Source organism: Toxorhynchites rutilus, chromosome 2, assembly GCF_029784135.1.
Source record: "Toxorhynchites rutilus septentrionalis strain SRP chromosome 2, ASM2978413v1, whole genome shotgun sequence".
NCBI classification, from domain to species: Eukaryota; Metazoa; Arthropoda; class Insecta; order Diptera; family Culicidae; genus Toxorhynchites; species Toxorhynchites rutilus.
Genome location: NC_073745.1, coordinates 134,608,473 through 134,634,423, shown reverse-complemented (window position 1 = coordinate 134,634,423; position 25,951 = coordinate 134,608,473). Strand labels below are relative to the sequence as shown.

The window sequence follows — 25,951 nt, the reverse complement described above, 5'->3', positions numbered from 1 at the left end:
TCCTCAAAACAGATTAATTTCTGATACCCCAACACAAATAACGAAATTAGAATTTTTCACTGTTATTAATTAAAAGTAAGCAACCGAATATAATTCATGGAAGTATAAAGAGCTATAAAATAACATAAAAACGAATTAATCGATTGTGGTTTCATTGGAGTAAGAATTAGAACATAGCATAACTACATGTTCGAAACAAACACGTTTTTTACATTCCATGCAATTGTTGCGTATTTTTCGGGTCTTTTATCGAAGAGAATAATGTATACCGACCTTCTAGATAATCACCAGACGATAAAGGTTCTGGAATATAATGTTTGCATATTTCTAATATTCTTTGTCTCTTTATTCTTGGTAAACTAAAAATTAATGCCTTTTTATAGATAGGGCATAAAAAGATGCTGTAAAAGGATTTCTAGGAACTTCATTTTCTTTCTCTTGTTTTCTTGTTGATATTGTCCATTATAAAAAAAATATCCCCGAAACTGTAACTGTTAAAAATTACCATAAGCCACCGATTAGTTTATAGTTTACTGTTTACAATTATTCCACAAGTGAAATTCTTTCACAAGTGTGTATATGTATGACCATTATACTTAGCGAATAACTATACGAAAGTCAAACATTTACATTTTGCTTTTGAACATATGAATCTAACAACGAATATATCGACGAATAGTTAATATATGGATCTGTTCAATTCAGTTACAAAAGGGACTGAAACCAAATAAGAATAGTCCGGTAATGGTCTTATGCATTATATTCAATGAATATTCCACGCCACTAACATTAATTTATACATTTCATTCAACAATATTCTAGAATATGAAAAAAGGCACTTGCCCAAAAAAGTTACTCCTATACTCGCGTCGGTGTGTCAGACCGAAAGCGTTGAAAAAGTGGTACACGTCCCCTTTGTAACAACACATGCGATACGCTAAACGATGACGAACGACGAATAACGAAGCTAGAAAGAATCGCAAAGTCGTAGTGTTCATATTTTCTGAGAAATGAACGAATTGATTTTCTTCTTTATTGATTTCTCGGTCTGACAGACCAATGCGCGAGTATAGGAGTGAAAGGACTTTTAAAACATTATTTATATTTAGAACATTGAGGACACGGACTTTTGTCAAAGACTTCTACTTTCAATCTCTTATATTTTTTGAAAGATTTTGCTTTTTTGCATAGAGGCTCTTTAATAATTAATATTTTACTCGTTACATGCTCTTGACATGTTTCTAAATTTAAACAACATGTAGAAAAACATCAAAGAAAACATAAAAAGATTGTTGTTTGAAAAACTCTTTCCCTGAATTTTGGGTGAGAAATTTTGACATATGCCACACTATTAAATGAACTCCGATTGAGCTAATATTTTGCATACAGTATTTCATCGTGCAGATCAACATTTCGCAGAAAGTCCCGTCTAGATTACCATGACAGTAGATCACGACGTTTCATGCAGTTTAAAGATAAAATAAAATTAAACCCTGATTTCAGTAAAACTTAACAATTTATAATTTTCTGATAATGTCATGAACGGCCGGCGACAAATCTAGTAAACGCAAGTTAGCGCTGCCGGCGAATATTTTTTTACAAATCGTGTGGATGGCAAAGTGTCAGTTGCGCTGACACTAATTTCTATGTATGAATCCATTTCACTTCGATTTTTTTTTGTTCTCTCGTGTTACATGCATTAATATCATTTATTATCAAAAGATTTGATGAAATTCATAATCTGATTTATTTGGATTTTTTCTCTCTCCATTTGCAGGATCTAAATCATGCACATTTACCCGGAAGAAATGTTACATTCGATCATTTGTCATTTTCGGGTAGATGCTGTATTCGGATGTTTGTTACATTCGGGTGAACGTCATTGGAGTATTTATTGTATTCGGATGAATAATGTAAACGTATGAATAAGTAAACGTATTTCGGGTGAATTGTATTCGGGTATATGTTATACACAGAGGCGAATGCCCAATTAGGCAAAGTATTATCGTCTGTATGTAGAAAATATTTTAGCGTTGCGTGTAGAGGGATGAGAATTTGTTTCTTTTTGACATAGGACTACGTCTAACCTTTCAATATAGGGGCCCATTCCAATGTTTCTGGTGGAAAAAGTGAAATGTTTTAAACGTTAATATCTCTTCAATGAATTGATAGATTATTATTGCAAATACACAAATTGAGAGACGAAATGAAATGTATCCGCGATGACAACGGTACGGTGTCGACATCTGGATACGAATTAGTTTCCCACTATAACTTATCATTATAATATCAAATTATCTTCAGTTAAAATTTTTGTTAAGATTATTATACCACACGAAGAAAACAAAGTTTTCCATTTTTCCATCTTTAATGATTTTTATTTGGAAAGTGCTCATTCTGCCGGAAAACTCATTATTATCTTCGACAACCAGTAAAACGTAGTTCAATGGCGTGCCGTTCATTTCGTTTTCATCGTGATGTGTATTCGAGAATCAGGCCCTATATCCTCAATTATGTTTTTGTCCGAGACATATATAGTATAGTGAATAAGTAAACAAGTTAACAATGCAACGAACAACAGAGGACCATTTTACTCGCCGCTTACATGCTTTACAATGCAACAAATAGTATATTCCATTCCATTAAACTCGACAGTTAGCTTACATGGTATAGTTTGTGTCTCGATGTCACGTTGCATCGAAAGAACGAGGAATATATTACGAGATGGGCAGAAGATACAGGGTCTTTCAGATTAAACGCTCACGTAAAAAAGCATTTCAACATTTCTCTACGTCGATTACTTCCTCTGGGGGTACGTGAAGGACCGTTGCTATGTTAATTAGCCACAAAATTTAGAGAAACTTAAAGAAGAAATAACTCGGATTTTCAACAGCATCGAAGTCATAATGTTTGAGTTGTGCGTGAAGATTTTTGTTCGCCGTTTTAAACGCGTTATCGAAAAAAGGGGTGGTCACATCGAAAATGCCTTAAAATAAGCTTTACTTTTGTTTTTTAAAAATAGAAATCGGTTCACTTTTGTAGAAGTTATTAAAATTAGTTGCGTGGGCGTTTAATCTGAAAGATCCTGTATATGTGAACACACCACATACGCATACAGAAGCATCTTCTTTAGGAACTTGACAAGGCCCTGTTTACGTCAGATTTTATTTCATCAAACCATGACTGCCCCAAACTCCTTCGGTTAATCAATTTCAATATTAGCCGACGTAATTTGCGTATCATTAATTTCTTGTTCCTCCCATCATCACGCGCTAATTACGGTTATAATGAACCCGTTTCTAGTATGTGTCGTGTGTTGAACCGATAGAGTAGCGCGGGGAAAAGGTGCGCACCTAACTGTTGTCGTCCAATAACTCTTGAAATAGAAGCAAATAAAATTCAGTTTGCTTACCAAATTGTAACTATATATATTACCTTCAAAACGTACTACATGAATTTCTCAAGTTTTGTTTGTAGTTAGGCAAAAACCTATTTTGATACAAAATGGTAAATGTGCACTTTTGCTCCATAGTGAGGGCAAAGGTGCGCACCGTACGGGGCAAAAGTGCGCACTTATTAAATTGTACTTCTGAGGACACTTGTAACAAAAACAAATGCTTTATCATTACCAGCTGAAGAAGCATCATTACCAGAGTGTGTAGGCACCATCCAGTGGGGAGGAGAGGGGTGCTGTATGATGTTTTAAGGGTGGAGATGAGTGGGTGTTATGGTCGAACATACAACGTGGAAATTTTTGGGAGGGAGGAGACTGACCAATATAAGGTATCTGAAAATGTCCAACATTTGAAACAGAATTCCCTAGGTGCTCGTTGGCAAATTCCAGCAGAAATAGAAATAAATAGATTCGAATCATAAATCATTCACTATTATGAGCCTCTTCCTCAGAGCTAATTCAGAAATACCGAGGTATGCCGTAATCCGACGCTTCGAGACTCCCTACCGAAGCCTTTGTCGGGCCATTTGAGCATTTCTGGAGTGCATTTCTTCAAATCAGTTTTCTTTTTGTGGGTCCCGTTAAAAATTTGGTTGAAAACATTTTATATTTTTTTCAGAGCAAAACTCTGGTGCGAACTTTTGCCCACAGCAACTGCGCATCTTTGCCCCACAGCCACTGCGCACCTTTGCCCCAGAAGCAATTATTGAACTAATCGAATTTTTAAAAAAAGCTCTTGAGCTTTTTCACAAAAACGAATACGCACTATCATCTACTATAGAATGAAGGTTTCCTTGACAGTGTAGTTTCGAACTTTCCAGTTATTTTAGGTAAGTTAATCGTCATCTCCAAAACTGAAAAAATTAGATCAAAACATCGCAAAACTCTTTTTACCTCATAATTTTTTGCCACTTTCATGAAATGTATCTTGTTTATATGTGTGAGCTGCTGGTGTAATAATGTATCAAACGAATACACTGCTGTCGAAATTTTATGCTCGTTTGCTTCAAAAAGGCCAATGCGCACTTTTGCCCCGTGCGCATCTTTGCCCCGCACTACTGTATAGTTCCTGTTTCGATTGTCATCTTTCTCGTTCGTCCCTTCAAGCTCTGTATTCTGTAGTCCTCACAAAGATTTAGTTTACAAATAAGTTAGTTTCAAGAAGTGTTGGTAAATTAGTAGTTTCAATCATTAGGGGAATTATGTAAAGCCTGTTGACGTTTCCTGAATAAATGTGAATGTTAACTTGGTGTGGCAGATGTACTTCACGTCAGAAAGTGCCTCCTTGTTGGGGGACGTAAAGTAGCTGGTTCCCTGGCATTCGCTGCTATCCACCGTTATACACGTAGTGCTGAATTTCAACAACCACGTCGACTACGTCTGCGAGAAAGCAGAGAAGTCCATTAGCGCGATAGCGAGAATAATGCCGAATAACGCAGGACCTTGCAGTAGCAAAAGGCGTCTCCTGGCTGCTGTATCCTCGTCCATACTGCGGTACGGAGCACCAGCCTGGTCTGCGGCTCTCGAAACCCACCGGAATCGTAGAAAACTGGACCGTACGTTTCGGCTCATGGCGATGCGAGTTGCGAGCGCGTATAGGACGATCTCGTTGGAGGCAGTCTGCGTTATCGCCGGCATGATCCCTATTGGCATCACTCTGGCGGAAGACAGAGAGTGCTACAGACGAAAGGAAATCAGGGGTATCCGGAAAACAGCGAGAGTAGAATCACTCTTGAAGTGGCAGCAGGAATGGGACACGGCGGAGAAAGGCAGGTGGACGTATGGGCTCATACCAGTACTATCGACCTGGCTGAACAGGAAGCACGGGGAGGTGAATTTTCATCTGACACAGTTCCTGTCTGGACATGGCTGCTTCAGGCAATATTTGCACCGGTTCGGGCACGCAACGTCGCCACTCTGTCCGGAGTGTGAAGATGTGGAGGAAACACCAGAACACGTGGTATTTGTGTGTCCCAGGTTCACCGCAAGACGCGAGGGGCTGCCTGCCCTTCATGCCGGGAACATAGTAGAGAAAATGTGTCGCGATGAGGGCACCTGGAACGCTGTGAACAGTGTAATCATACACATCATGTCCGAGCTACAGCGGAAGTGGAGGGCCGACCAGCGTAGTAATAACCCCTGACCATAGAAGAGGAACAAATGCGAGGGCTGTTGCAAAGTGTAGTACCCCACGAGAGTCGTTGTGACGGAGTGCGCGTTATGTTGGAGGGCACTGCCTAATCGGCGCTCCGTTGGGAAGAGAAATCCTGCGAGGGTGGCTGTGACGGGGCGCGCGTCAAGTTGGAGGGCGCTTCCTAATCGGTTCACGTCTCGACAGGTGAGAAACCCCGCGAGGGTGACTGTGACGGGTTGCGCGTCAAGTTGGAGGGCAATTCCTAATCGGTACACGTCTCGACGGGTAAGCGGAATCTGGAGAGCAGGGTCAAGAAAATGCTGGCAATGCCTGTTGGTGGATGGAGAGAGGAACATTGCGAGGATAGTTTCGGCGGAGCGAGAGCCTAGGAGAGCATCATCAAATCGGCGGGTACCCCACGAGAGTTGCTGTGACGGAGTGCGCGTTATGTTGGAGGGCACTGCCTAATCGGCGCTCCGTTGGGAAGAGAAATCCTGCGAGGGTGGCTGTGACGGGGCGCGCGTCAAGATGGAGGGCGCTTCCTAATCGGTTCACGTCTCGACAGGTGAGAAACCCCACGAGGGTGACTGTGACGGGTTGCGCGTCAAGTTGGAGGGCAATTCCTAATCGGTACACGTCTCGACGGGTAAAAGGAAGCCTGTGCAGCAGATGTGCGTGGCGGAGTACAACGGAAACGTAAATGAGATGTATAGAGAAAAAGGGAAGGATCAACGCTAGTTAGCGTTGAAAACTCGTGAAGTGCATGAGCACAGCTGCCCCCTGAAGTAGTCGCCTAGATGTGGTCCCGGGGGGAATGAGGCTACGAGTAGAGGGCTTGGTTTTTGTGGGTGCGATCCCCACTCGACGTCTGGGTTATCCCTTCCCAGATAAGGCTGGAAGAGCGTTCCTCACCTCTATAAAAAAAAAAAAACACGTAGTGCTCCCGTGGCCGAGTGGTTAGCGTCACACCTAACATGCCGGAGGTTCGGGTTCAATTCCCGTTCTGGTCATGGGAATTTCCCGCCAAAGAAATTTCCTTTGACTTGCACTGTGGTCACGCGTATTCTAGAGCTCGCCACTCAGAATGCATTCAAGGCGTGTTATTTAGCATAGACATCTCAACTAAGTACTAGTAAAAATGACGCAAGTAATACTACGTTGAGACGGCGAAGTTCCTCTAAGAACGTTAGTGCCATTTAAGAAAAAGAAGAAGAGTTATACAAGTCTCATCGTCCATTCTCCATCACTTTCATTCATAATCATAATCTTGTTCCTTTAATTGAAGTAATTCGGTTAAACTTTTAGCAAGTTATAGAAATGATAAACCTAAGACCTTCTTCATCAATATTTTTCTTCGCGCCGATGCTATGAACAGATCAGAACTCGTTTTGGTTCAGAAAAATAAACGCATATGCGAAACGTAAATATTTTGTTATCTGTATCCATGAATTTTTTTTTCCATGATATGCAGCTCTGATTCAAACACACTTCAATAGCTTACTCATGCATAATGTGTACATCATTTTGAGAAAGGTTGGAATCATTTCATTCAATTGATTTTTTTTTCTATTTTACAATTTCCTGATATAATGACTAGTATTTCTATTCAATTTTCTAAATGCTGCTGAGCTATGACGGTAGAGCCGGTAGCTGCTACCGTGACTAACAAACTTTAGCTTTTCCTCCCTGGTTGTCGCAATATGGTAAAAAGTTTTCATGCCGTCAACCCAAAATAGTGCAGCTATTTTACATACGCTACAACGACCTAATATAGCATGCATTTTACATGGGCCAATTCAACTTTTCTGACAAATCCGGCCGCTTCATATACCGTTTGTGATAACTAGGCGCATACCGGGCGAAGAAAAAGCCAATTTGCATAATATTCAATTTTGAGTGCACAGCGGCAGCGTTCCTCTGGCTGTCGACAGGGCGACGTTATTTGGGATGCTGACTGCGGATTCCGAAGAGTGGAACGGTTTTAATTTTGATTCCGTTTTTTTTCCATTTCAGGTCAATCTGTTCGCACCGGATATCTACGTTCAGGCTCTGCCGGATATTCTGGAGAATTCTAATACCAACATTTTCGGTATTGTCCGTGTCGAGGATAAGGACAAAGGTATCCACGGTCAGATCAAAAGTCTCGACATCGTGGACGGCGATCCGGATGGACACTTCCGGATAAAGCCCACCAATCTGACTGGTGAGTTTGTGATAGAGGTTCATCGGCTGCTGGACCGCGAAACAGCCCCGGCCGGCTACAATCTGACGCTGAGGGCTGTGGACCGAGGTGTACCCTCGAGGCAGAGCTACAAAGTGATTCCGGTGCATTTGGCCGATATCAACGATAACGCACCGGTGTTCAACAGGGAAATCTACGAAGTTTCCGTACCGGAGACGTCTCCTCCCAACACTCCTGTTATAAGACTGAAAGTAACCGATAGAGATGAGGGCAAAAACGCCCAAGTATTCCTGGAGATTGTTGGGGGGAACGAGGGCGGTGAGTTTCGGGTGAATCCCGAGACAGGCATGCTGTACACAGCGGTTCCGCTGGACGCCGAAATGAAAGCTTTCTACACTTTAACCGTTTCAGCGATCGATCAGGGGAACACGGGCACCCGGAAGCAGTCCTCCGCGAAGGTGAAAATAAACGTACAAGACACGAACGACAATGATCCCATTTTTGAGACTAGCAACATGACAATATGGGTCGACGAAAATGAACCCGCCGGAACGACGGTCTCAAAGGTAACGGCCCGCGATAAAGATCTGGGTGAGAATGCATACATATCCTATAGTATAGCGAATTTAAACGATGTCCCCTTCGATATCGATCACTTCTCCGGCGTGGTCCGGACATCCAAACTGTTGGATTACGAAAGCATGAGACGGGAATACATACTGAGGGTGCGTGCGTCCGATTGGGGCCTGCCCTACCGACGACAGACCGAGATGCAGCTGGTGATAAAGTTGCGCGACGTCAACGACAATCGACCACAGTTCGAGCGGATCGACTGCGTGGGGCGAATCCCGAGGTATACCCCCATTGGGACCGAAATTTTCACACTCTCCGCGTTGGATTTTGACTACGGTAGCGTGATAACGTATCGAATTGTGTCGGGGAATGAAGATACTTGCTTCAATCTGGACCATGGCACGGGAGTCCTCTCGATCGGTTGTGATTTAAACGATATCGGGGTGGAGTTTCGGGAAATTAATATAACGGCCACCGATGGAACCCATTTCGCCGACACGGCGAGGATTCAAATCAATCTGGTGCGGAACAAACGAAACTTGGGCGGGAACTTGAAGGCGGAAGACGGTGCTATGTTCGAATGTCGCGAGACGGGAGTTCGGCAGCGGCTTGTCGATATTCAAGCGGCGGCTGAGCGGAACAATATGCCGGGACGAGATGTCAGCAATGGGGACGACTTCGCCATGATGCCCAGTAGATACGGAGAAAACATTCATGCGCCCGAGTTCGTAGATCTTCCGCTGGAGGTTAAGGTTAACGAATCGATTTCGTTGGGAACAACGATCACGTGGATTAAGGCGAGAGATCGAGATCTTGGCTACAATGGCAAGCTCGTGTTTGGGATTTCTGGTGGTGATGACGATTCTGTGTTTCGTTTGGATCCGGATAACGGAGAGTTGAAGATCATCGGATATTTGGATCGCGAACGACGTGATGAGTACCTTCTGAATATAACGGTTTACGATCTAGGTAAACCACAGAAATCCATCTCCAAGGTGCTTCCCATCACGGTTCTGGACGAGAACGATAATGTTCCAAGGTTTGAGAAATCCTTAGCTAGCTTTCGTGTGACGGAGAATGCACTCAACGGAACAATAATCTTCCGCGTGAATGCAACTGACGCAGATTTGGGTAACAACGCAAAAGTGACGTACAATTTGATTACCGATACGAAAGATTTCCGAGTTGATCCTGAAACGGGAGTTCTCACGGTTGTTGCGCCGTTGGATCGCGAGCGCCAAGAAATCTACGAACTACGAATTCGGGCCACCGACAGAGGAGGTGATCAGAGCACACCAGCCTTGCACTCAGAAGCTCTAGTGCGCGTCACAGTGGACGATATTAATGACAACGCTCCGGAATTCAGCATTCAGGATCTGAACGTGCGAATCCGGGAAGATGTGCCGAAGGGTACCGTGGTGACCGTTGTGTCCGCGATCGACTTGGACAGCGGCCCAAGTAGTGAAATTATGTACAGTTTTGGTGAGAATGGTGACGGCGAGGGTTCGTTTAAGATCGATAAATTATCCGGAACCATCCGTACGGCGCGAATGTTGGATTTCGAAGAGCGGCAGATCCATAGTTTGGTGGTGAAAGCGATCGATAGGGGCACACCGTCGCTCTCTTCCGAAACTTCGGTGATCGTTGAGGTGGTGGATGTCAACGAGAATCGGTACGCACCGCAGTTTGAAGATTTTGTACTAACGGGTTCGATTACGGAGAATAAACCGCCGGGTGCGCATGTGATGCAGGTGATTGCCAAGGATCATGATCCACCCGGTCCAGACTCCCGGGTGAGCTATTCGATCAAAGGTGGTGACGGACTGGGAATATTCACCGTGGATAATGAAGGTAAGTTCAATCAATTTATCTGTTATATTTTAAATGACAATCCATACAAATTTTACATGCAAAAGTGGACATATTTACAACTTCCAATGCCTTCGAGCAATGTAATATTATTCATTGCACTCAGGCCAAAATCGAACATTACAATTCATGAATTCACAGTTTCTACCCGAATATGGTCTCAGGAAAAATATAAATGGAAAATTTTGATTGTGGCAATATTAAATTTGTGGGTGTGTTGCCGAAATCGAACGCGTAGTATACATTCAATTGCAAATTTAATTTTATTCGTCCAAATGTAGAACCGTTTCCTTTCCGACCGAGTTGTGTCTGTCAACCGGCTTGGACCAGAACGGGTTTACTTTTGCCGCCGCCTTTTTCTCCTTTCCACCTGCATGGGCAGTTGATAGAAGCATGCAGCAGAGATGCCAGTGTTTTTTTTTTACTTGAATAAATGAGACGTTCAAGTTCTCTTGTCTCGTGTGGCTTCAAATACGAATATTATTTTTTAATGGTAGAAAGTGTTCTGGAATACAGAACTATACAATACTCAATTCAAGAATATCTGATATAAGTTTGAACAGTACTGTTTCGAAATGAGTTCGTACTTATTTTTTATATGTGTTACTTTCTTTTTAGTACGCTTCGGCGATTGAGAGTATTTTTCCCTATTTTCCAACGTCTCCATTTTTTTAACAAAATTTTTCCAATTTTGTTTGTTCTACAAAAATATTATTGCATTTTATTTTTCAAAACAAATTGTTTCACATAAAACATATTACCAGTGAAAAATATGTACAAAATTTAACGATTGATAAAAAATTCGAAGGATGGTGTCCAATACACGTCGACATTGAAATCGTCGTAAAAATACAGATTATAAAAACATTAAATCGAAAAAACGTCGAGATCTGGTGTTATCTCGAAAAAAAATAGCCGGAAATCGACCTTTTAGGTCTTAACCTTAGTGGCCAAAAAAATTAAAACTTTGAGTGCTTTGAGGCATCCCTAAATCATGTCCGATTAAGCAGAAATTTTGCACGGGTCATTTTTTTTGGCTAATACACAAAATGTACATGGTCTTTTTTTTAAATGCGCTTATGATTTTTTTTTCCATACATCCATTGCCACCCTAGTATACTGCCATTCTATGCCAAACCGATTAAAAAAAGTCAAAAAAAATATTTTTCGGATCGCCCTAAAATGGAAATGAGCACCCAAATTAAAAAAAATTCAAAAATACGGGTCTAATTTTTTGCGATAAAAATGCAGATTTTAAAAACATTAAATCGAAAAAACGTCGAGATCTGGTGTTATCTCGAAAAAATAGCCGAAAATCGACCTTTTAGGTCTTAACCTTAGTGACCAAAAAAATTAAAACTTTGAGTGCTTTGAGGCATCCCTAAATCATGTCCGATAATGCAGAAATTTTGCACGGGTCATTTTTTTTTGGCCAATACACAAAATGTACATGGTCTTTTTTTTAAATTCGCTTATGATTTTTTTTCCATACATCCATTGTCACCCTAGAATACTGCCATTCCATGCCAAACCGATTAAAAAAAGTTAAAAAAAATATTTTTCGGATCGCCCATGAGCACCCAAATAAAAAAAATTAAAAAATACGGGTCTAATTTTTTGCGATAAGAACAAAATAACCACTTTTGACTATATCGGTTTGGCATGGAATGGCTGACTAAGCATGTCGGCATCTGATCTTACTGTAGAAAAGAGAGAAATAAAGGGAGAAAGAGAGAGAGAGAGAGATAGAAAAGACAGAGAGAGAGAAAAGAGAGAGAGAGAATAGAGAGTGAGAGAGAGAGGAAAGAGAGAGAAAGAGAGAGGGAGAAAAGAAAGAGAGAGGAAGAAGAGAGAAATAGAGTAAGAGAGAAAGAAAGAGATAGAGAGAGAGAGAAAAAGAAAGAAAGAGATAGAGAGTAGAAAGAGAGAGAAAAAAGAGAATGAAAGAAAGAGAATGAGAGAGAAAGAGAAAGAGAAAGAAAGAGAGAGAGAGAGAGAAAAAAAAGAAAGAGAGAGAGAGAGAGAGAAAAAAAAGAAAGAGAGAGAGAAAAGAAAGAAATAAAGAAAGAGAGAGAGAGAGAATAGAAAGAAAAAGAGAGAGGGAGAGAGAGCAGTACATGAGAGAGGGCCAATACAATTCTAAAATTCTACTGAAAGCTGGCGTCTTGCATAAGGATACCTTCAGCAATGTTTATTATGTATAATAACTAGTGATGTAATGGATAGTGGTTTAGCCGGAGAGTCGAATATCCGGTTCTTTATTAGCAAATACAAAATTAAGCGAAACGGCATGCGTGCATGGAGCAAATAAAGCGTTAAATGTTAGAAAGCAATAAACACATTTTTAAATAAAAAGTAGAAACGAATATCAAATTTTTCGTTTAGAATCAATATTCTATTTAATATTGTTTCATGCATCTGGAACAGTTTTTTCAATAATGGCTTTATATTGTAACACAGCCATTCCATGCCAAACCGATATAGTGGCTCTCACATTTCCGTGAAAGGTGGTAGTTTTGTTCTTTATCGCAAAACATTTGACTCGTATTTTTTTTATTTTTTCAGTAGGGTGACCATTTCCATTTTACATAACATATTGTCCAAAAAATCAAGTTTTTCCTCTTTTTTCCAAAAATATTTTGTTTTCAAAAATTCATAACTTTTGAACTACTCGACCGATTCAGATGATCGACATATCAAATTAATGTCAACAACCTGGTCTTTTCTGAAAAAATATACTATACCTGCTAGAATTCGAATTCTGCTATCGTTATTATTGATTGTATTCGTTTTTTATTATTTTCATAGTTTCGTGACCAAAGGCGCTATATTTTTTTGTATTTTTTCTGGAAAGCTGGAGAGTTTTCACATAACATATGTCGAAACCAGAGAGGCGTTTTTTTCGTTTTTGTACTATTATTTTTCTAAGCTAACGATAGTTCGAAAAATCATTCTGGTTTTTTTCGGAATACGAGGCAAAAAGTATGGTTTAGGGTGCCAATAGAAATGGTCACCTTTGTTTTTCATATGGGAAAAATATTCGAAATGTTGATTTACATGATGAAATACCCAATGCAAAATATTAGCTCAATTGGACTTCATTTGCAAGTGTCGCAGGAGTTAAAATTTGAATACAAGTTATAATTGCACGAAATGTCAACGTCGAAATTTATAGTTATCCCGAATTTTTTTTTTTGTGAAAAAAAATTTTTTTTCGGTGCTCGGCCCTTTTTTTAGTTTTTTTTAGATAACATGGTTTTGTAGAATCAGCTGATGGTTGAGTCATGAATCATTCGTTCCCTCACTAGAATAATACGATGAACACGAGAATAATAATGAACAAGTAAGGCAAGCGTTATTGTTTTTCTAGGTGTTATAGCTATAACAGCTATCGCGGCGGTTCTTTTCATGTTGACATATACACGGTCACAGGCGATTATATGTTTGTTCCGCGTTCTGTATCAATTTTTTGAGTACCACCATGAATTTGGAGATAATAATAAATTTGAAATGCGAAGTGATATGCAAGCGAATCAAACAAAAAAAATGACGTAGTCCTACGTAAACAATGCGGTGATGTCCTGAACACAACTCCTTAGAATCGTTTTGTCTTTGATTTGATTTGGTAACCCAGATATCCGGAATCTTATGAGAATTTCAGGTTTGCATGTGAACCTGAACGAGAATTTGACCATGCGTACAGAAGGATCCCCAATAGGTTCATAGAGGACAGAGACATAACCTACGATCCTTCTACCGAGTTTACAACGAAACGGTTAGAAAATTACATGCGTACGAGGGTTTTTTCATTTCATCTTTTCGGAATCAGTTCAACTGTCATACCAGCTATTCGCAACGAGTAAATACGCTGTTAGACATGAATGCTACATGTCCTGAATTTTGTCTTGTTAAAAACGGTTGATACAATGTGGTTAGCAACGAAATTCAGTTCATGGAAATCATAAAGTTCAAAGCATCCATCCTTCCAATCCAATCATTCTGAGGTTCAGAGCCAGTATTCAATTCGTCAACATAGATTAACACGAGATTCTAGGTAAAAATAAATGTTCCAACAGATTCATAACCTTCAAGGACTTTATATTTTTTTTTTTTATGATAATGATTGATACAATATCTTTAGCAACAGAACATTTCACTTTGTTTTGTTCTCTATAATTCATCCAAAAAATCATGATGGATTTCGATTCTGAGATAAGGGAAATAAAAATACACCCACGAATATATCCGTAGATCTGGCAGCTCTGGTTTGCAGATGTCCACAACCGTCCTACTTTTGATCGGCTACGATGCCTTCAGGGCGACATGGGCATAGCTTCATCCTTCTGCCTGAACGAGCATTCGTCGTAACATTTTCGACTCCATATAACCATTGGCTGCTGTGGGCTCTCGGATTCTATGATGGGCCGTTTTCCTTGGACATGCATGGATATCTCCGAAATTGGAAAATGAATCATGCATACGCATATTATAGTTTTAATATTCAAATAGTTTGCATATTGTGTCCGTTTTTAAGGTCCCTTGCACATTCTGCTGGGCCTCTAGGAGAGGGTTCTTTTTGCGTTTGGTTCTCATACTGGTTGGGTGTGCTGCGATATGGTGTGTTGGGAAAATTTAATCGAACGAAATTATTCAAATTTGGTCACAGCATTGTGAGCGCATACAAAATTCAATGTAGCAAATGTGTTCTGTTGGAGCATCCGAATGGGAGGTATAGCCTGTAGAGGTGTTTTGTTGATTTCATGTAGATTTCACAATGTGGGTTAGCTGAATATGGCCAAATCATTCGTAATGCATTTCACCAACCTCTGAATAGTGATCTATTTTACTTGCTAGTGATAGCATTACCTAGTAATTACTTCATATAATGAGGGTTGCTGTCCGCAGTTATAATTGATCTCCCATTGTTCGAATTCTGTGTAAGGCGTAAATTATTCGATAATCGAATGAACATAAATCATAAGCGACAAATTATCGCCATCAGATAGTTTCGTAATATATTAACGTCCGACCCATAACTCTCAAGAAACATGCAAAACAATCGCGTATATAAATATGCTTGAATTTAACGCCACGGATTACATGCGCATAATTCCGTGCCGCCCTCTATCGTCACGCCAAACTTTTATCTCCCCTATTTTGCCCGCCAGGAAGGAGGAAGATTTAAGCTGCGATTTATCGTCCCCACATGTAAATGTCCCAAAGTCAGACCGGGGAGGCGGCAGACTACGATCCTACGCATAAATTATACGGCTTCTGGCTGTTGTTCTCCGCCGAGTGCAAGCCCCGCTATGATTAAATTATAATTCAACTGGGCCTTAGAAGTCGTTGCCCAGATGTTGTCGTGGAAAAACACGGGAAAACTTGGTGGTGGCGGCCATTTGGAGCGTGCAGATTATTCAAACGCACTCACCATCATCCCCACCCTTAGGGGGCGGCAATGTAATTAATTCTAATTAATTGAAAATGTTTCCACGCCACTCTCGGGTCCGGACAATAAGTTGCGTGGATCGAGCGGGCGCGCGAAGAATACAGTTTACAACAATGTTTTGCTAATATGTGGGACTTGTCTTCATGTGTAGCCACCTTTCACTGTATGGTGGGATAGAACTATAGAAACAAAAGACAATTAGGGGTAATATATATTCTGTGTTTGAATATTATTTATCAACCTGTTTTGAAAATTCAGTCTTATTTGATTGAAGTCCGTGTTGAAGTTTTTTTTTTATCAGGTCTCCCTATAAGATTTCTGATAGACAAAAATCGGAGAAGTGACTATCACCGATCTGTTTTTCTATATTACCTAGAAAGAAAAGTCGACACTTTAACTAAGAAAAGTTCAAAAAAATCAGGACTGTAGAAGGTACTATACATGAGGTATCGAGAAATGAAGATGAAAAATAGCAAACGAATTCTACAAAAAGGGTGGGTTATATCTGTGATATTACCGCAAGGTTGACATGTTATTTGCGTTGGCTTAGTAATCTCTTGTTTGCATTAAATTGTTGATTGAATGAAATAATTTTCGAATTAAATTGAGTTCAACATATTTGCTGTGTAAGTAAAAAATTTGAACAAACGCCATGTATTGTAACATTGGTTTTGATGGCTGTGTTAGGGAACATATATCGGTGAGAACAGAAGTTAGCCCAACTTGCATGTTTTCGCAATGCCAATTTCCACAGATTCCTTGGTTTTGATGGCTGTGTTGAGGAAACCGTAAACCGGGCAAATCAAAACGGGGCAGTCTGGGCGTTTAGATAGCGCTCGACATTTTACAGTCATTCAATTGCTTATCTCAGGAAAAATAACATTAATTGTTATAGATGCGTAGAAATATTTCCTATTAATTGATACAAACATCTTTTCCATCTATTGACCTTGACCTTTTCTGTTTTAAATAGGCTTTAAACCGATCTATTAAGAAATGTTCGATTTATAAGCATTCGAAATCTTTCACTGTATACTGCATGTTCTGTGTTTAGGTCAAAAAAAATTTTTTGGTTCATAATAACAGAATACAAGTTGAAATTATTATTTTTATTCTTATTGTCTTCTTTTTCGTATACGAAAGTCAGAAAACATCTTTCTCACATGAAAAAAAAATGTTTAGAATCTCTCAGGAGGTGATAGACGATTATATTTGATGAAAAAAATCGTTCTACGCACATGTTCAAATTTCAACAATGACAGAGTTGTAGAACTTTTTTCTGTTTCGGACTCTGTTCCCTCAAACTGGCTCTACATTAAAAAGTACTCTACGGAAGACGATTCTATTGATTACATTTGAAAGATGAGAAAATTTAGTACAGGATATAGTAGTGGAACGTATAAGCAATTAAAATTGAACATAAGTAAAACGAAACATATGGTAATCTCGCGAAATCGTTCAAATGAAAACGTCTCCATTGTTATTGATGATGAGACTATTGATCGCGTTCGGGAAATTAAATAGCTTGGCGTGATTATTGATGACAAACTCAAGTTCAGCACTTACATTGACAATGTCATCAAGAAAATTGCCAAGAAGTATGGAATCTTATGCCGACTGAAAAACAGTTTAACTATTTGCAGCAAAATACAGCTATACAAATCAATCATCTCTCCTCATTTAGACTTTTGCTCTTCCATTTTATTTCTGGCCAATAAAACACAAATATCGAGATTACAGCGTTTACAAAATAAAATAATGCGGTTGATACTAAAATGTAACAAATTCACTTCCTCATCTTTAATGTTGGACGCTCTGCAATGGTTATCCGTGAAGCAAAGGATTGTTTATTTAACTATGGTGTTCATTTTCAAAGTAGTTAAAGGTTTGCTGCCTCGATATTTGTGTGATCGAGTTGAAAGAGGAAGTGACACAGTTATAACACACGAAACGCGAATGAATTTAGAACACCCAGTTTCTTGACATGTGCTTCACAAAATTCGTTGTATTTCAAAGGTATAAATGTGTTCAATTCGATGCCAAGACATATTAAACGTGTAACAACACTTACAGAATTTAAGAGGCACTGTATTTCACACGTGAAAGCTGTGTTTCATTAACAGCCGACCGATATATTTTTAAATTTTATGACGAAGATTGTTACTGACGAAGTTTTATACGAAGGGATAATTTAATGTGGGATTTTTTTTTGCAGTTTGTTTTTAATATTTTCAATTAACCTGACGAAGTTTTTTTTTAACGGATTAGATTATGCAAACTACTTAATTTTTTAAATCATTTTTTTTAATTTGTATTTATGTCCTCTCTATTATGTCCGTCATGATCCTGGTGATGATGGACTATTTTTATTTTTATATTATATTAGTTAAAAAAAATAAAAGTAGTCTACATAAGTTTGAGCGTCGCGAACGTAACACAGATATAAAGGATATTAAATTGAAAGTTTTCTAAGTGCCGGTCTAGAAATTTTTCGTTAAGGAAATTTTCTCGATTTCTCTGGATGCGGATATATTGAAAATTTCTAAGTTGAAAGTTTTCTAAGTGCCGGTCTAGAAATTTTTCGTTAAGGAAATTTTCTCGATTTCTCTGGATGCGGATATAACAAGGATGACTGATTTCAGTACTGAAAAAAATAACTAAATTATCTTTTAGATAACTCGTCTTGCTCAAATCTCTGTAGGGGAAGGAGGCGAGACCATCATCATCTGAGAATTAGTGGTTTTAAATAACATTTCGGAAGCGAAAACTAGAAAGCTGGTAGTTTTTAATGTGTTATTTAATGTGTAATTATGTGTTAATTTAATGTGTTGTAGTTTTTAATGTATTTTTAATGTGTTAATGTAATTTTATCCTAAAAAATCATTTCAAACTTGATTGTTTCTATCAATTAAATTAAAGCTTTCTAACCGCTCTACAATTTATTCTGTAACGCATTTAAATAACAATTAGAGCAGAAGTGGGTCTCAATGTTATTTTTTTTCAAAATTTCGAAATGCCTGGAAATATATTAAAAAAAGTGTGCACTGCGTATTCAAATATTATTTTATTATTAGATTTTTTGATGAAACAATAGTTTGAAGATATTTATCGATATACTTAGTAAGATGATTTCAGTATTTTTTCATATTTTTGTCTCAAAGCTATTGAGAATGGCGTGGAAAAGGTTCATTTTTCACCATAGATAAGGACTAATATATGGTACTACTGCCGAAATGTTTTTTTAGTACCCTATACAATATTTTCCATACAGCTGGTGATTTGGTTTGGGGGACTTTTTACTCCCTTACCCAGTCAGACCCTTTGGAAATATAAAAAAAAAGAATCTCTAAATCCCAAACAAATATTTTTCAAAATTTCTATATTTTTCAGTACCTTAATTTTAGATGAATTTTTTTTTCGATTATTTTTCTTGATACACCGTAGTAAGATGCACATTTAGTATTTTTTTCAAATTTTTATCTCGAAGCTTTTGAGGATGACGTGAAATAAACGAAAATGTACGTTTTTCACTATAGATTCTATGTTAAACCAATTCCATGAAAAGTGGGGCAGAATACAGTACTGTACAGTACTATTTTTCAAGTAATTCGTTTCGTCTCATACAATCATACTTATCTCAAAGATCTCAAACTGTTTCGATATATGGAAAAGAATCTCATTCTGTGAACACAGTATCTGGAGTGCCTAAGGGTTCCATTCTAGGCCCTCTACCGTTCTCACTTTATATAAATGATCTTTCAACTATTTTAAAATCATTTTATTACGTTTTTATTAAATAAAGATAACGGTAATAACTATTTTTGCTATTGACGATCTGCATACCAATTCAATCGGAAATTCTCCATGATTTGTTTGATATGCTAATAGGAATACGTTTCTTCGTTTTTTTTCCTAAAAACTAATGCTTTATTCTGCAAAAATGGTTACAAATTTAATATTCAAAGTATTACCCATCGCTAGTCACAACTTTTTCCCATCTTTCTGACAATTCACGGAAATAATTGGTCGGTTAGTCAGCTAACCACGAATTGATCCAATTTTTGACTTCATCAAAATTGGAGAAGTGGCCATGTTGCATCGATCGAAAATGGTAGTAATCGGACGGATCAATGTCTGGAGAATACGGCGAGTGAGATGGAACCTCCCATTTCAGCGTTCCCAAGTATGCTTTGACCGGTTTCGCGACATGCGGTCTAGCATTGTCGTGGTGTAAAATACCAAAATACCTTTATCTTTGCTCGTATTGTGGCCGTTTTTCCTTCAGTGCACGGCTCAAACGAATCAATCGTCGTCGGTAGAGGTTCTCGGTAATGGTTTCATTCGGTTTTAGCATCTCATAGTACACCACACCCAGCTGGACAGCATAACCTTCTGGCCATGAATATTCCGCGCGGCTGTCGATGTTGATGCGTGGCCGGGGTATCCATAAGTTGCCCGACGTTTAGGATTGTCGCAATGGACCCACTTTTCATCGCCAGTAACGATTCGATGCAAAAAAAACTTTCTTTTATGCCGTTGGAGCAGTTGTTCGCACGTGAAAAAACGGCGTTCGACATCTCGTAGCTTCAATTCATACGGCACTCAATGTCCTATCTTTCGGATCATTCCCATTGCTTTTAAACGATCCGATATGGTTTACTGGGCTACTTCAAATGTGTCTGCAATTTCTTGTTGCGTTTGTGACGGATCTTGATCGAGTAAAACCTTCTATTTTCATCTTCAAGCTTTTTTGGCGGTCCGGGACGTTCTTCACCTTCCAAGTCAAAATTACCACTTTTTAACCGTGCAAACCACGTCTGACACATTCGCTCAGTTTGAGCATGGTTACCATAAACTTTCACTAAAATGCGATGACTTTCCGCAGCTTTTTTCTTCATATTGAAGTATTGAAGTAACACTCCCCCCAAAAACGGCACGAAATTCGACATATTCGAAGTGGCAAAAAACTATGTTGTTTACGCTTTTTGACATATACTGAAAAAGATGCGCAAATACAGTAGCTTTCCAACGAATGTCTGAAAATTTGATTCACTGGAATAATAATCAAGTTACGCCATCTGTTGTAAAACCGAAGAAACTTACCGGTACACCTAATATACATTACAATCCCATAGTCTGGAATTGGTTTAATTGATGAAATTAAAGCATTCGCACGGTTCCATACATTTGTTCTGTCCATTTATGTGCTTACCTGACCATGCTGAGCAACTTTTGCAGCCGCGGGAATATAAACGACAAAGGTGATGAAACTACGTACGCTGACGCTAGCGTATAAATATTGCATATCGTATGAGGAAATTTTCCACTTCTCGTTTGATGGCCATCAAAGCAACATCGTTGCCGGCGAGCGTCGAGCGAGAATGAATTGTCTTTCTCATTCTGCTCATGTTGTGTCATCTTCGCTCTCCTGTCACGGTCGCCATGTGATGAACTCTTTTCAACTCCATGATATAACACGAGTCACCATAAGATGTTCCGCTATGAGATGATTCGCTAGGTTTACTTTAACACCTAACACCTTTCAGATTTTTGGAGAGAACCGATGTACTCCTTTTGAGTTTCAAAACCGACTGTATTACGAATAAGTCCTTTTATAACTGTATCATTTGCCACCTATGAATGTCTCTCGTTTTCTTTTCGTCTACATAAACTGTTTGGGTTGTTAATTTCTTGAAGGTCGTGTACTGGAGAAAAGGGAAAATTGGTACAGCTCACGCTTCGTAATTAGCATTCAGCCGTGTGTTATATAATCTGTTAGTTTGGGGGTCGTCAGCGAAATTTCCATGCAGATAATCACACGGGAATTCCACGATTATTACATCACAGGCGGAAGCATTTGTTTGTCCGTGTTATTACATGAGTTGCTAAGAACGAATTTCATGCCAACTCGTCTTAGGAGATGGCAGCACCATCTCAGATAGCAGTGAAACGTTGTGGGTGTAAAGACATGGGTCATTTAAGCAACTTTGCACACCTTAAAATTTCCAACAAGTTTTCCATACATAGGACGATGGGCACTTTTACATGGAAAAAGTTTTTCGAACAACAACTTTTTCATATTTTTCTTTGAAAAAATGCTATTAATGTTCTATTCGTTATATATATATATATATATATATATATATATATATATATATATATATATATATATATATATATATATATATATATATATATATATATATATATATATATATATATATATATATATATATATATATATATATATATATATATATATATATATATATATATATATATATATATATATATACACCCACACATATACATATATATATATATATAGATATATGTATTGCTACACTTGAGCTGTGGACGCGAGCGAATATTTCCCTTGATGTGCATCTGGCATTGCAATCAACACATCGAGCCAAGCCATGGCAAAGATGGCAGGAAAAATGGCAAAGATGTAGGGAAAAATCAAACTGGGCTCACAAGGAAAATGTTTTTTCCTGTTGAAATCCTATGTATGGTTTAGTTTCGCGTTCATGTGGCAAAATTTTCTCTATCAAAGACATCTACGCAATATAACTGTAACACATTATAAACGATATAAACACATTATAATGATAAACAAACAAATCAAATAAAACGAATGCATAGTTCTACGTCCTAAACGGTCGAGTCTTGGATACAACCCCCTAATTTTTTTTTTAATTTTTTTATCAGGGTATCTATTTCCATTTTAGTGTGGTTAGAAAAATCATTTTTCCCCTTTTTTCAAAAAATTACCTTTTTCAAAAATTCATAACTTTTGAACTATTGCACCGATTTAGTTTTCACAATTGTTGAATTTTTTTATAGTTTTTATGGTGCCATTATTTTTTTATATTTTTTTCTTGAAAACTGAGATTTTTTTTAATAACATATCTAAAAATCAGTGTTTTTTTGGTTTTCGAGTTACGATTATCCGAAGTTATCCGACGGTCCGAAACATCATTTTTCCCCTTTTCCCAAAAAAATCTTTTTTCAAGAAATTATACTAGTCTTCTTTGAACGTTTAACACCTGCTAAAAGATTGGATTCTAGTCGCATATATCTAGTCTAGTCGCATAAGAATATTGAACGAAGACTGAACACAAGTTAACTTAAAAAAAATCATAACTCAAGAACAAAAAACAACACCTCTTTAATTTTTGGTAAAAAAAGTTAAGTAAAGAAACCTCAGCCTGGAAAAAATGATTTTTCTGACCACCCTAAAATGGAAATGGGCAACATAATAAAAAAATAATAAAATCTGAAAACCACTATATCGGTTTGGCATGGAATGGCTGTATATCAATATATTTCACGAAATTCACCAAACTTTGCATACATGTTTCTTACACATTAGAGGTGGTCAAAAGTGTGTTCTGAATGGAAGGGAAGCCACTGAAAGAATTCCGAACAAATCGATGTATAATTTCCTCTTGTTATACACAAAATGTGCACGCCTCTATCAATATGTGACCGTAATATAGTCACAAATGAGGGGCTCAAAATGAAAGGGGTGTAAGTGACATCATTGATTTCTCTACACTGACCCTCTCTTTTGGTCATAACTTAGCAGCAAACACATTCCCAGTTGTATTTGACAATGTGGAGGATCGATCAGAACCTCATCTATCGGATCCTATAGTAAACTCAAATTGGAAGGTTTTTGCAGTTGAGTTATTAACTAAGGAGAAAGTTGATGAAGAGAAATTGATCAAATCTCTTACACCCCTTTCACTCTGAGCCCCTCAAATGATCTTGAACAACTTGTTTTGATCAAAAATACCAGAAGTGGGAAAAAAAATATTCTTGTCCGCTTGCTTGTGTGGAAATCTTCCATAGTGGCTCTGCGTGTAGCTCGAGAAAAGGGTGAGTTTATAGTTTGATTGTAAGTGTGAAAGATCATGTTGACAAAATGATCAGAAATTGTAATAAATTTACTACATGATAAAGTACATTGAATGCCTCAGGACCCTCATTGACCATCTTTGTGTTGTTACAGAATAGCTACGTCTACGCAACAATCATCAGCGATGGAGATCGATCCACGGTCGAAATAAGATCGATTCATCCATACAACTGCTCTGCTCTGCAAGACACATCGGGCTGCTGTTCTATAAATAACTCAACAATGATCAATCAACTGTCTCCGCTGTCCGGTGGTCCAACTGGATAATGGAAGAACAGAAAGAATACTTTTACGCCTAAATGGCTACTGTGTGAATGTACCATATTGTAATGGTATAGAAGGAATACTGGCGAACGGCAACTGTGTAATGTGCTAATTATAGATATGATAACCATGTGACATGTACACGATTAAAATTCGGCTCTGTTACAGCTAAAATGCTAATGAGCCTTAAATAAATAAATGGAATAAAAAAAAAGTGCATTTAAGAAGACACTATTCAATACACGTGTCTCATTTCACTTTAATGAACCAACCAAGCCAACTGTTTCAAGCTGCTTCGGCTCCTGTGTTAACAAAAACTATATAAACACAGCCAAATATATCGGCTGTGTCGGCAAGCCCGCATGTAACACTACTTTTATCAGTGTGGTATCAAAGTGGAAATTTCAGGAAAGTGCATTACGATAACCATTTTTCTTCTGTGCCGACGATGGCAGCGAACATTTATCAACTGTCATGACCGGAAGACGGTCGGTCGACTTGCTCGGTTCAAGTGCATTACGGCCGAAGAGTACATTTTTCAATCCCATTTCAAATCGCGCACCAGGGAGAAAGTTTTTGGAGTATGGTTATTTCACAGCTTTTTGCGATTTATTTTTCATCATAAACGTATTTCGGAGAATAAACTGAATCAAGCGCAACGAACAAAACAAGGATATACGCGAATGGTGGTCCCTCACTTGACACATATACAGTAGCGCAGGGCTTCATGTCTTTGACAGATAGAATTGAGTTGTTGCGGGCGCCCTGTCCGTGGATTGTTTGGAATGAATAAAGCTCGATTTCACGTCCTTCTACACAGAGAAGTTCGATCCGCGTGGAATTCTGAAGGCCAAATATTGATAACGCACAAACTGCGTTCAGTTTTCCCTCGTGCCAATCAAGTGAAATGACAGGGCTTCCTTTTGCCAATATTTGTCTGTGGGGTGAGCGATACGAGCGGAAATGTAGCTGACAGTTTAGATATACTTTTCCCTGCCAATATCCTAAGTGCGATACCAAACAAGGCGCGTTTCGTGACTTCGCACTTGGACAGTGTGTCACTCATTCTCGGATATTAAATTCCAATCGCTGTGTGAAAGCATTTTTATCCGGTGGACAGATAATAATGGAATTGATGGGTGGTGATATCGGTTTTTGTCAGTAGAAATATTAGGTAATCGTGTGTTTGAGATAGTGCCCACAAGTTTCCTGATTTACATTTCCGTCCTTTTTAATGACAACCCAATTGAAATCCCAAATCAGGACATCGCACCAGAGGCCGCAGCTGTCCGCATAATTACAATAATTATTTTGCAGTTTGTTTTCTTTCGCAATTTCAACATCGCGCAACATCTCGTCCATTTTGGCAGTACAATGCCAGCAGAGTCACACAGTGGCAGTCCTTCGTATCTGGTGCGATTGGCTTCTGGCCAATGCATTCTGCTGACAAAAACACACACTCACACACGATTACATACACGATAAGTGGTCACATTAAGAGCAGCACTGGCAGGCTGGCAGTGCTGACCGACCACAAACACCCGGGGAGCGAGCTTGTCCGAAACTCGAGGCACCACAGCTTTTCATCCATCTAGGAGAGAGAGAGAGTACTCACAACCGTACCAAAATAAATTATTTTCCGCTTGGCTATCTTTCGATTTTTCACTCGGCTGGCCAAAATGTAAATCATATATTGAAAACGAGCGAGCGCCGCTGGGAGTCTGGAGAGCAGATGGAAGTTCTTCCCAGGCAAGGCAATTGTACGAGGATTTCGATGAGTTTGTAGCTTTATTCTCACAAGGCTCTATTTTGTTGGGATAACCATTGCACACTGATATAAAATTAAGAAAGCGATGAATATCAAGTAATTTAGTTTAAACGAAATGTTGTGTATAGAGCCATTTCACGCCAAGTCAACTGGCCGTTGCCCCGACCAAAAGTTTCGAAACTTGGTACGGTGACATCCACCAAAAATCCCTATATGATCAATTTGCATCTTTTTTTCTGACATAGATGAATCCACTATCCACAATTTTCTATTTCTGCAAATCATGCTTCTTTAGTCAACTTGAATGATAAAGAATGATATTCGATAGAGTTGT

At 38.6% G+C, this 25,951-nt stretch overlaps 1 protein-coding gene across 11 annotated transcripts in view; it reads left to right on the top strand.

The window, feature by feature from the left end:
• LOC129770468 (fat-like cadherin-related tumor suppressor homolog) overlaps positions 1–25,951 on the top strand; it is a 576,674-nt gene that overhangs the window by 378,147 nt on the left and 172,576 nt on the right. For all 11 annotated transcript variants that reach the window (XM_055773312.1, XM_055773318.1, XM_055773317.1 and 8 more), the window contains one exon: positions 7,602–10,194. In XM_055773312.1, the coding sequence (XP_055629287.1) occupies positions 7,602–10,194 (2,593 nt within the window). The remainder of the gene's footprint in view (positions 1–7,601; positions 10,195–25,951) is intronic.